The 12,821-nt window shown below is 37.4% G+C and overlaps 1 protein-coding gene across 1 annotated transcript in view; it reads right to left on the reverse strand.

Moving 5' to 3' along the window:
- Positions 1 to 12,821, reverse strand: part of THSD7A (thrombospondin type 1 domain containing 7A) — a 434,994-nt gene that overhangs the window by 149,414 nt on the left and 272,759 nt on the right. Inside the window, exons 5-6 of the mRNA XM_080817988.1 lie at positions 9,236 to 9,391; positions 7,756 to 7,968 (exon numbers count right to left, since the gene is read on the reverse strand). Of these exons, the coding sequence (XP_080674114.1) occupies positions 7,756 to 7,968; positions 9,236 to 9,391 (369 nt within the window). The remainder of the gene's footprint in view (positions 1 to 7,755; positions 7,969 to 9,235; positions 9,392 to 12,821) is intronic.

Below are 12,821 nucleotides of genomic sequence, written 5' to 3' on the forward strand. Positions count from 1 at the left end.
ATTATGGAAAAACAATTCAGTTATAGGACATATTCTTGCATTTAAAAGATCAGCTTTTCCACGTAATGGCTGTGTAATTTGTGTTAAGAAGCAGATTCCAGTTCCAGATAGTGATCATGCTTTTGAAATTGTGTTCTCATCTAGCTCTACAGACATTTGAATTGATCTGAACCTGGAGTTCTCACCAAAGTTTTAGAAGTCAATCTTACTTAGGTTAGTTTCCCTTCTAAAATTACGCAAATTTTAACTTAAGTTTTCCTAACTCTCACTTTTCGTCCATCATTGATAAATAATTATGACAAAATACAGCACAAAAGTTATTCTCCTGGTGGAAAGGAACGAAATTATTTATGAATAGGCTCTTTATGTTCTCAAAAAGATAGTCTAACATCTTCAAATATTAAACAATCTCAGTATCTGCTGCTTGTTTTCAGATTTTTCAGCCTTTTGAAGTTCCATTTTTCCATTAAAATTCAAATAGAACTACTTGAATTCGGGGGAATTCAGCAACCTCTTAAGTGGCTGTAGATCCTCCCTGTCTTCATTTTCTGTTAGGGTTTTCACAGAGCTAATATTTCTCCTAAGACTTCTCGTTACAAAATTTTGCCTCCTCTGTCTCAAAATTTATCAGTCATTCCTAGGGTGATCACTTGCTTTTCAAAGCAGGATACTTAGTAGAACAAAGGGGGTGGTTATTAATAATGACCTCAAGAAAATGGTACCATCCTAAACAAACCTATTTCACACCAAAGGGTATTTCTAGTTAGCTGTGACCCTCCTCAAATTTTGTCTTCATTGAGATCATTTCTCTCACTTCTTTCAGACCCTTCTCACATCTTTTTATCAATCCCCAAGCTCCATACCTCTCTCTCCATACTGCTACAGGTAGCTTAAATATTCTATTTTATTTTGCAGAACTCAGCTCTTCTCTTGTTATTAATCAGGCAATATAAAGAGTACATATATCGGTCAACCAAAATGTCCCACCAAATCATTTCCCTAAATTGGAAAACCCGTATCCTCATGGACATTCCTCTGTAGTGGTACTAAAGACACAATCATCAGGTTTTAGGTTGGCTTAGTACATACAACATTTATAAACCTTCCCCACCATAACTGAATCTCTTCCTGGACAATATTGTTGCAGAGCTTGGAACTCCTGGGACCCTTTTCACTGGATCTTTGCACCCATCTCTCAGATTCTGCTGCTAATATCTCATTCTTGACCTTCAGGCGAATTACCCTGGGCACTAGAGTTGTCCGGCTAATAGAAAGAGCTAGAAGTTTCTGGGACCCATCTTTCTCCTTCCTGCAGCAGCTGTGAGCCAACAGGTGACCAGTGCAAGTTTAAAAAGCCCAGCTTCTTTTTTCCTAAAACCACAACCTTTGTGGTTTAATTTAAACTCCAGTGTATCTCCCTTAATCAGAGTGAGTCTGCAACTTTGCTGTTTTCCTGTGCAAAACAGTTAACACAGCAGACCCAAGAGTGTCACCCTTAGACAGTCTTGTTCACTAGGTTGACCTTGGCTTGTATCTGGGAACTTCAGTTCCTGGAGGCGTCTGCTATTCTCTACATGAGAAGTGCTGATCACTGTGCTTAAAGTATTTGCACAAGCAATGTGGTTTAGGCTGGTCATGTACTTTCCTTCTGGGAGTCTAGAATATTTTTTATGAGCTTGGCAGAGGGTGACTACGTGGCTGACCCCCGACACAAACCCGAACACCTAGGCTCAGATGAGCTTCCCTGAAGACAACACTGCACGTGGGCTGTCACAATGCATTGGTGATGCCATGTGGAGAGGACCCTTGGGAACTTGTGCTTGGTTTTCTCTAGACTTTGCCCCATGTGCCTTTTCCCTTTGCTGATTCTACTTTGTAGTTTCTCACTGTAAAAGATCATACTTGTGGGTATGACTCTATGTTGAGTTCTATGAGTCCTTCTAGTGAATTATAGAACCAGATTGCAGTCTTGGGAACCCAACACATATTTCCTCTTCTCGATTTTGCTTCTTTACTCCCGCTCCTCTTACTGGTTTCTCCTGGGAGCACATCCTTAATAAACTGCGTGCATCGTAACCCTTGACCTGGCTTATGCTTCCAAGAGAGCTTATGAATACTCTCAATTAGTCAAAATATTAATCTCAACTATAAGCTTTATAATTTCTCTTCCTATTCTTGGAATACTCTGCTCCCCATTCTTTTTTTTTTTTTTTAAGATTTTATTTATTTATTTGACCGACAGAGATTACAAGTAGACAGAGAGGCAGGCAGAGAGAGAGGAAGGGAAGCAGGCTCCCTGCTCAGCAGAGAGCCTGATGCAGGGCTCGATCCCAGGATCCTGGGATCATGACCTGAGCCAAAGGCAGAGGCTTTAACCCACTGAGCCACCCAGGTGCCCCAACTGCTCCCCATTCTTCAACTTCTCATTCCACATACTTCTGTCCCCCTCCAGACTGTTTTCTTAATAAATACATATTTGGACAAATTAATTCCATGTTTATACAATTTATAAATTGGACACAAATTATACTACAGGGTTTAAAATAAAATAGAGCAGTACCTCACTCCATCTCTCCCTATACTGAGTCTTGCCTTCCAGAGGTTAAGATTTTCAATGTTTTCTAGATGTTTACTCCTGTGTTTACCTCAAGATATTGAAACGATAGCCCCAACCTTATATTCCTCTTAATACTGAACATGTGGGAAAAAAGAAGTATGGCATGAAGTACTTGGGAAAGAAATAGTATTCAAGTCTTTCCTTTACTCATGTATGGATACATCTATCATTCCAGAAGGAAGAAACTCGGGCTAAAAATTTCAGAAAGAATTAGCAGTCACGTGACAAGCCAGGGCCCTGAACATTAATATCATCATCTCCCATTTTTTACAGCTGGCTCTTTTGGCACTTCTGATGAGATGCAGAAGTGGTTCCAAAAGAGGCAGAAAAACTTACTGTAAAGGCATGCCTCACTACTAATCTCAACGTATTCTTATTCATGGGTCTTTTACAGCATTATCCAAATCGAATCAGTTTGCTCTGGTGCTGGCAGTGTTTGGGTAACAGAGTTGAGTCTTAGGCTCCACTGAAACAATCCTTTTCTCATTTTAATACACTGGTTCATAAACTTCATTGTACATCGCAACAATCTAGCGAGCTGCATAAAAATGCACTTTCTGGGACTTGCCTGCACAGACTGCATTCATTGGGTCTGTAGAGAAGAAGGGTGAGGATTCTGATTTCATAGCATACTTAAGGAGATTCTGATACTGGGGGATCCAGGACACTCTTTGCAAGAATGGATCTAGCATCTCACAGGGTAAACTGAAAAAATATCCGTGTGAAAGGAATACATACATAATGTATCTTATATCCATTTACATAAGATTTATAAATATCTAATATTATTGATGTAGTACTTCCATTTGTACATGAGGCATCTGTTGGCAGACGTTCTTAATAATCCAATAATTGGGGGATGCCTGGGTGGCTCAGTTGGTTAAGCCGCTGCCTTCGGCCCGGGTCATGATTCCGGTGTCCTGGGATCGAGTCCCATATCAGGCTCCTTGCTTGGCAGGGAGCCTGCTTCTCCCTCTGTCTCTGCCTGTGCTTGCTCTCTCTCTGACAAATAAATAAATGAAATCTTTAAAAATATATATATATAAAAAAATCCAATAATTGTTAACCATGATGCAATGGTGTGTTACAATCAAGTTTTGGATGTATGGAAATTATTCGTTGTTGGTGACATTTCAAGTCAGCTGATTTTAACAAATCAGAGTGATTACAGGTTATCCATATAATAATGGCATTTTCATTTATTTAAATGTTGACAGGACATGCTTTACCCAATGGAAAAGGAAGAAGTTGAGCCAGAACCGCAGTGCTCTGTGAATAACATGATATACTTTGAGGGCCCTGGCTGGTCACTGCTATTTCTATTGTGCCTTTAGGAGCAATGTAATGATGAATTGTATTGATTTACTTCCACAGAAATATTATATTTTGTTTTCATAAAAATCTGTCAGGTATGAATGTGAGTCACACATGTCAATGTCAGTGGTTACATATTAACTTTTACTGATGTGGAAAAGACTAAGAAATGTAGCATAGGAGTGGTAGGCATTTTGAAACTGCTGAAGTTCACTGCTTATAAAGTAATACCAATAACAAAATACAAAACTGTGGCTTTGACATTCTCATATCTGAAATACAGCACATAGTAATGTGATATGGGTGGCATCATTTTTTTTCAATAGAGGAGAGGGATATGTTCAAACAATATTTAGTTTACAGTCCCCTTAAGTAATCAAGAAGACAATGGATTTTCTCTTCCACTCTCAGCCTAAAAAGTCTTGCTTTGTTCTATCTCTGACCAACCAATTAGTTACTGTACTAACCAAGAGTCCTAAAAGTACTCTTGCCCCACCAAATTTATACCTTTAAATAAAACACACAAATTTCACAACAACAGAAATAGGGCAGCTTTTAGTTTTTCTTAAAAGTCCACAAAACTCTAGGATCGCTCCTCTTCCCAATCCCAATGTCACCATCAGATGTTTCGAATAATTCCTGTATTTGTGCTCAGAGATTGGGAACTGCTTTTCTGACGATCCTTAAATTATGAGTGATATTTTTTCTACTACACATCACATATTTATCTCTTTTTGTGGAGTCTAATTGTCTTCTGAGTTCTCTTTTGTCTCACATTTCTGTTTATACCCTCTGTCTGTCAGAGAATCTATGTAAAATTCCTCCTGAGTATTCTCAAAACCCTTCCGAAATCCTGTTTCTTGAAAGACAATTGGAAAAGAGAATAATAACCAGCAACAAATCCTAATGATCTCAGGAAGCCTGGGCAGAGGATATTTCAGGAAAAAGAAAAGAGGCTTCAAATGCTTTGGGGTCGCTAACAAAGTTGTGAAATTTGTGAGGAACGTGGGAGAAAAAAAAAGCCTTTTTATTATTTGCTAACATTCACAGGCTCTGATTTTTTCATTTCCCTAGTTGAGCTTTAACTTAATTATAAAACAAAATCTATAGCTGCAGCCAGGCCTAGGGGTAGAGTCTGTACAACTAATCAACTTTAATTCCCTGGGTTCGATTTAATTACAAAACAACATTTGGTGCAGCTGCTAAACACTTACCAGGTGACCACATGATAATACTGGAGTAGTATTTACAAGTCTCCAGCTTTTGCTCTGTTCTATCAGCACAATTAGGTTTCAGCATATACAAGTTTGAGCAGTCTCAAGAATTTATAATGATAAAGAACTGCCCTGATTTTATACACCTCCGTAGTTAAGCCAGTTAAAATACTGAGTTGCACCATAACGAATTCATGTCAGGAAGTAAAATTTAATGAGGAAAGACATGTCCTGATAAAGGACAATGACAACAAATTGAATATCAATAGCATACTTCTTTTCCTTAATTCACTCTTTCTGGGAGATAGGCAAAGTGAAACCCACTGACTTACCCTGGGAGTTACCAATGTGTGTTTTAGGATATTAGGTACATTATTTTTCAAAATAACAAGACATACGTAACTCATTCCTCTGCCTGTATTTTCGTGTTTTAGTGTTCCATAAGATAATTTAGGGGGTGATTACTTGTGTCATGAAATATTTTTTAGCTGACAAAATAAAAATCACCTACTGATATTTTTAAGATAGCCAGTTCCTCTTGTGTATTTAAAATACACTGAATTTGTACAAACACCCAAGAAGATCATTGAAATAAGTGAGATCTCTGATTTTTCATTTAATAATATTTAGGCAGAAGTTCCATGCACAAGGAACTTTCTATCTTATCGGGTTTTTTTTTTTGTCATCTTAGTTTACTCATATACACCTTATACAATGTGTGGGATCCCCAGGTCTAGAGAAGGATAAGAAAAAATTTTGAATTTAGGAAAAAAATTAGTAAGAAGTATCAGTAAGGGAGATACCAGTGATGCTGAAATAAACATGACTCATTATTTTCAGAGCAACTCAGAAAGAAGAAAACATAGATTGCCATCTAATACAAACAAAGATTTGTAGATGGATAAATGAAATTCTTTGGCTTCTTTTCCCCATTAGATGTCAATCTCCTTCTTCTCTTTCCCTTTAGAGTAGAACTGGGTAAGAGCTAAAGAGAGAATGTATCACAGGTAATTATCTATGAAAAGCAGTAAATCTAGAAAAAAAACCCAGAATACATAAAATTCATCCTAAAATATCTGGAGCAATAATCCTCTTTTCTGCCTTTCCACCTCAAGTGCTGGTCTGGATTTTACCTAATGCTGTCCTGCTTGATGATGTTGGTCCCTGGACAAAGACAACAGTGTACGTTTCAAAGTCGAAAGGCTAATTTCTCAGTACTAGCAGTGTCTGTCCATGTCTTACCCCAGAGAGTATCTTTCTCTACTGAACAGTGACTGAGTCACAGGAGGAAACAATTCTGCTTGCTGGAAGAAAATAGGATGGAAGGAATTATGACGGTAACCAGATGTTCCACTGCCCCTGAGGGGGCACCAGAATGTTTCTGCATATGCTATAAACCGCATAAACTGTCAAATCATGGGACCCTGGGGCTTGGTGCTCATGCTGCTCTGATGTGCAGAGTCACAGCATTCGAGAGTTGGAAGGACCCTTAGAGATGATCTCAGTCAAAGGTTTTAAACTATGTCGTGAGGAGCTCTATGTTTCCTAAGTGTGACTCAGAGATTACTGAAGCGCAAGGGGATCTCCCCAAAATAGTAAGAGCATTCATGGAAAGAATATAAAAAAATCTTACATCAGAGTAACAATAAGACAGTATATTTTATCAAACAAAAATCAGTTGTGAAAGTCTAAGGTAATTTTTTTAAATTTTATTACTATTTTTTAAGGCAATTCGTATGGTTTAGGAAAGGAATCTTGTGGAAAATCACCATCCCAGTACCTCTAGGACATTCCTGAGTGGGGCTGAGGAGGTGGGGGGCGGGGGTGGGGCAGGAGTCAGAGGTTGATTCAGGAACCTAGACCACAATAGGCCATGTGACTTAGTTCTCTGGAAATTAAATTACATCCTAAGACACAGTATCAGGGCAGGAAATAAAGGCATCTTGATTCAAGTCAACTAATTCTTGCAATCCTTCTTTATTTAAATATTTTGGCAAATTAAAAATGCCCACTTAGAAAATGTTACCTTTCCAGGCTAAATTTTTTTTTAAAGTAGGTTCCACGCCCAGGGTGGAGCCTGACACAGGGTTTGAACTCACCACCCAGAAATCAAGACCTGAGCCGAGATCAAGAGTTGGACGTTCAACCAACTGAGCCACCCAGGTGCTCCTCCATGCTATTTTTAAATGGCAATTTAAAATTCATTGCCTTGATGAGGACTTAATTCTTATTCTATGTTACCTGCTTTCAAATTAAAAAATACCCTGTGATTGTTCAAAGAACCTCCTCATTGCCACCATTGGAAAGAGAGAGAGAGAGAGACTGAGAGACTAAGAAATAGAGGGTAAGAAAAGACAAAGAAACAAAGAAAAAAAAGAAGGAAGAAAAGAAAAAAGGAAAGAAAGAAAAAAGGGAAAGAGAAGGGAAGAGCAGAGAGAGGGAAAGCAAAAAAGGAAGAAGGAAGGAAAAGAAAGAAAGAAGCAGCTATTTCTGCATTTGTACGGGGAGCGCATTTTGACGAAGGGACAGGAGACTTTAACGTAAGTGAAGGCATAACTCCAGGGTTAAAAAGACATTTGCCAGCAGGGTAGAGGCACCTGCCTGACTCACCGTCACTGTTGATGCACACGACTTCCTGAACTTGAGTGCCTGGGCCACACTCTTTTCCATTGTCTGGTTCACAGTCTCCAAGCCTCACTGCTTTCCAGTCATAGCAGGACGGCTCTTCACAGGGAATGGCTTCCAGTAAGTGAGGGCAGTTCCCAGTGCCCCCAGAGCCTCCAGTGGGCTCATTGGTGATACGCCGCTTTCTCAGTTTGAAACCTGAATTATTGGGGAAGGACATACTTATTGTTACTGCCCTGGGCTGAATATTTCCAAAGGCTGAATGAAAACTTGAGGGAATGCTAGACGAGGGCAGAAGGTAAAATTCATATTTGCTTTAATCACTTGTATATCCCCATACTCTAGCTTACTGTGAGCCCATTAATCATGTATTAACTGAATAAATGAATGAACAGAATGGCCAAGGAGGGAAGGCAAGAAAAATCATATATCTCTTATCTCCTTCACAGGACTGGAGAGGGGTAGAGAGGCAGAAGCAGAGCAGGAAAGACAGACAGATAGACAAAGACGCACACAGAAAATGATTTGGGTTGGTTTGGAAAAGTCTGTAGTTATAAAATATTCAAAGAGACAATGAAATCTCAAGCCTTTTAGAAATATTCATGACCAGATAAAGTGCTATTACTTTGAATTTTTCAGCACTATCACATAATTAAATTTGAAAAGAAACCTCTGAGAAGTTGGATGGTCCCAGATAAAGTGTCTCTTTGAGCCTTAGTTGATTTTCGAAGCCCTGGAAATATGAACCAGTGATGATATAAAGCATCTGGGCTCTAATGAGGTCTCTTCAGAGTCGTGCTTTGTGCTTTAATAGCACCTACGTGTTGTCCTTCTGGATAGGGTGTACCAAAATTAATAAGTCTGTTTATTGCTATGTGAACATATTAGAATCACTAGAAGACTGTCTTTGAAAGAAAATGTTTTTCATTACTAGGTCCTGTGAAAACTACCCCATCACGCCACCACAAAGGAAACCACTACATTTCATCGACTCCTCTTAGATATATCATTTGCATCATAAGAGCAAAGGTTTTCGTTTTTTTTTTTCCCCCATACTTACCTTCAGAGTAATACAGTGTTTTTTTCTGTTTTTTTTTGGGGGGGGGGGGGACTAGCTATGGATCAGGTACTGAATTGAGTGCTTTATGCTTATTATCTCATTGAATCTTTAGAGAAAACTTCAGTAGCAGATATTACATCCCTTTTACAGATAAGGGGACAAAGATTTAGATCATTAACTTCAGTTTTAATGTTCTGATACCAACATCAGAATAGGTTTATTCATCTTTTGCATTCAATACTCTTTAGTCATTCTGGAAAATACCACAGATGAATGAATAAGCGCAAGTAACAGAGAGTAATAGTGGCTGCAAAAGTATTTGGCACACGGATGATATTATTTAAAATAACTCATGTCTGACTCAACTGATGGGAGTTTTAAGCATGTCATGTTACTGGTACATACCTTTTTTGCCTTGCTGGTCATTACAGTTTTCGTAAGTACAAGGTCCCCAAGCTGACCAAGGTGACACCTCACATTCAACAGGACAGGGAATGTGGCACAGCTGTGTAGTATTAGGGACGGGGCCAGTGCATAAGTTCAAGTCCACCGGTTTTGAGGCTGTTTAGAGAAAAATACAGAGATCCCTTAAGAATTAAACAAACTGCTATGGTCAACAATACGATTTTTCTGTGTGTACAGAGAAGGACAAGTGCCACCAAGATATTATTCCATGGCGTCTTAGAAAAGAAGGAGAGGGAGTGGGGAAAAAGCAGGATAGTGTAGTTCAAGGAAACGGGACTAGAAATCTTGGAGACTGTTTGATCAGCAGCTTTATCACTTATTAGCCTGGTGATTTAATAATGCCGAGACTAACTTTCCTAAACGGTAAAACAATCCTTAAGGTTAATTTTATCTCTACAATTCAATATTTGGACTCTAAATAAATGGAATCTGCTTCAGAGGATTGAACGCAGTGGGAGAGGGCCTACAGCTGTAATATATATGGAAAAAGTCTCTACTGGGTGGCTTCTGGTGGCGTAGTCTCCCTTTGCTTTCGGTCCACAAAAGGGCAAGCAGTAGATATAATGAAGAGCGCATGCCACCAACGGGGCATCTCTCTCTACCCCAGCTACATGACTCACCAGATACTTTCTAGAACTTTTACAGAATATATTATCTGCATATGTGATCCAAATCTCAGAACTGCTAAGGTGACTAATTTAGAATTGTCCATGTGTATTCATATGTTGACCAATGAACTGTGAATAAATATTGCTTACCCTTTTTTCCCTTCTATTTTGATGCCTGAAGTTCAGCTATTTTGTATGGAACCCACATTTGACACTTAATGTCAAGATGCATCCATAGTTCTGGCTAAAAATGACTAAGAGAGCTATTTAAAGCTATATGGAAAGCAGAAGAAAATAAAGTTTAGCAGTATATTATATAATATAAAGCTATAGTTGCTTTTGTTTTAAAGATTTTAAGAAGTAAATGTCTTTGCCACTTTCTTTAATAAAAGCTAGCTGCTGTTTTCATCTGATAATGTGGAATGCTCACCCTTGTACATAAAAGACTGAAATAATAGAGGTCTTAGATAATTCTCATTCTCTTTATGTTAAGAACTATCAAATTCCAATCACATGGGTTACACTTAGAAGCTCATAGAGAAATTAAGACATTTTAGGCTAAATGATCCTAACTTTTATATAAATGTACTCAATATATTTGCTTATACTATGTTTAAACTCTAAGGCAAACTGTAGGTATCGTGCATCTCTCAATTTTCTGCACACACACACACACACAATCATTTAAGTGCTACCTGAAGGCTGTTACATTAATCCCTCTTCCTAAAATAGTTTTTCAGTTCTGAAAAATATTCTACAGATTTTTTTTTTCTTTTTCTCCTAGGAGTACATGACTTAATCTCTCTCCTCTCCCTCCCACCCCCCACACTGGCCACTGCAGTGAAAATAAATGGGCACTCCTAGTGTGCTTAGTATGGAGCACTACGAGCATTCTCACTTAAGTTTACTGGAATTGTTGCTATTATGCATCGTAATGTCAGCCATAGCCAAAAATGATTAATTTTGTTGCTTTCAACAGCAAAAGTATTTGGCACACTAATGACAGAAAATTCAGAAATAAATGCTCCACCTCTTTAAATATATAAAAAAAATGATGTCAATGATACATATTTCACATAAAATGAAACAATTTTTAATATCCTTATAGGCTTAAGAGTCTTGTGGTGGTTAATTTATATGTTAACTTGTCTGGCTAAGGGATACCCACAAAGTTGCTAAAATGTTTCTAGGTGTGTCTGTGAGGATGTTTCTTGAAAGAGACTAGCATTTGAATCAGCAGATTGAGTAAAGAAGACAGCCTTCACCAATGGGGGGTGGGGGGAACACTATCCAATCTATTGAGAACCCAGGTAGAGATAAAAGGTGAACGAAGGGTAAAATCTCTTTCTCTATTTTGGAGCTGTGGAATCCATCTCCCCCCCCCTGCTCTGGGACATTAGAGTTCCTGGTTCTGGAAAACTAGGAATTACACCAGTGACCCCATTTCCATAATTCTGCAAGCCAATTCCTATAATAATTCTCCTCTTATATATCTAAACATATATCCTAACGATCTGTTTCTCTGGAGAACCTTTACTAATGTAGGGCTACAATATGTAGGAAATCTCCTATAACTGCAAATTAACAAATGTAATTTCTTTACTTGTGGAGTCTTTCACACTATCATTTAAATTAACAATTGTGTGTCTTCTTACCTGAAAAGTCTCCATTTTTTTTCTTTCAACAGATTAAAATTAACCTAAAATTTAGTGTTGTTACATTGTTTTGGAAATTACAGTTACTACAAAGAGAAGTCTACTTCTTACAAAGTCTGTCTTGACCATGCAATTGTGAGGAATATATGAGGTTGAAAACGTTAGGAGGGAAACAGGTTTTATCAAGGAAACAGGTTACAACATTCTAATACCTGGTCATTTTTTAAAAAATAAGCTTTTAGCTTTTGGTATACTTTGAATGAATCAAATAGAATAACCAGTCAAAAGAATCTTCTTGAGCTATCAAAAGAGAAATGTGATGAATAAAGTCTTGAGAAAATACTGCCTGAAGCAAAATACTCTTCAGATCTTCTGCTAAGCTAACCAAGTCAATAGTGAGATAATAGTTATTGAAAAATAACCTTTATAGATGTCTTTATAAAAATACATATTTGAATATATATATATTTGTTCTGTATGATCTATTCCTTTGGTGATTTTCATTTTAGTTTTGTTGTTGTTTGTAAATACAGTATATATTGACTGAGGTAAATCACAGATACTAGCTGAGCTCCTCAAAAACCCTAAGTCAATTCTATTTTTGCCCATGAATTATTTGGAATCACTGCTGATTCAATAAATGAAATAAAGAACAGTTCAAGGAAAATTTACTGGATTCTAGTTTAATCTGTGAGACAGAATTCCCGTACTACTGTATTACAGAACACAGTGTTTACTGCTGATCCCATATTCTCAAATACTGAGATCTGAATTTCTTAGAATGGTCCAGTCATTATTTTTATATAATTTTATTACTTAAGAAATTATTCACCCGGTACAAGTTTCAGAGAACTTCTATTAAACTTTTTTAAAGTCTTATTGTTGATCTCTTGAAAATAAAGGGCACATTTTATTATTTGCATATGACTTAAATGGTATACAATTATTTGTGCATTGCATTCTTTATGAGGCCATAAAAGAATGTCCAAACTTTTCTGGACTTAATGAAACAAACAAACAAAAAATGAGACTGGTACATTTTTGTAGGTTTGAAATATTTTTGTATTTTTTTTTAAAGAAATATTTTTGTATTTTTATGTTTACAGCATTACAATGGGAAAAAAAAGTACAGCAAGTAAACTTCAGATATTTGTTTCCAGCAATGTGCCCAGTGAGATATTCTGAATATATACCCTTGAGAATAGGAAATATATGATTTTTAAAATTTAATGTTTTATTCTGAGATAATTATAGATTCTCATG

This window comes from Martes martes (assembly GCF_963455335.1).
Source record: "Martes martes genome assembly, chromosome: 11".
Classification (NCBI taxonomy): domain Eukaryota; kingdom Metazoa; phylum Chordata; class Mammalia; order Carnivora; family Mustelidae; genus Martes; species Martes martes.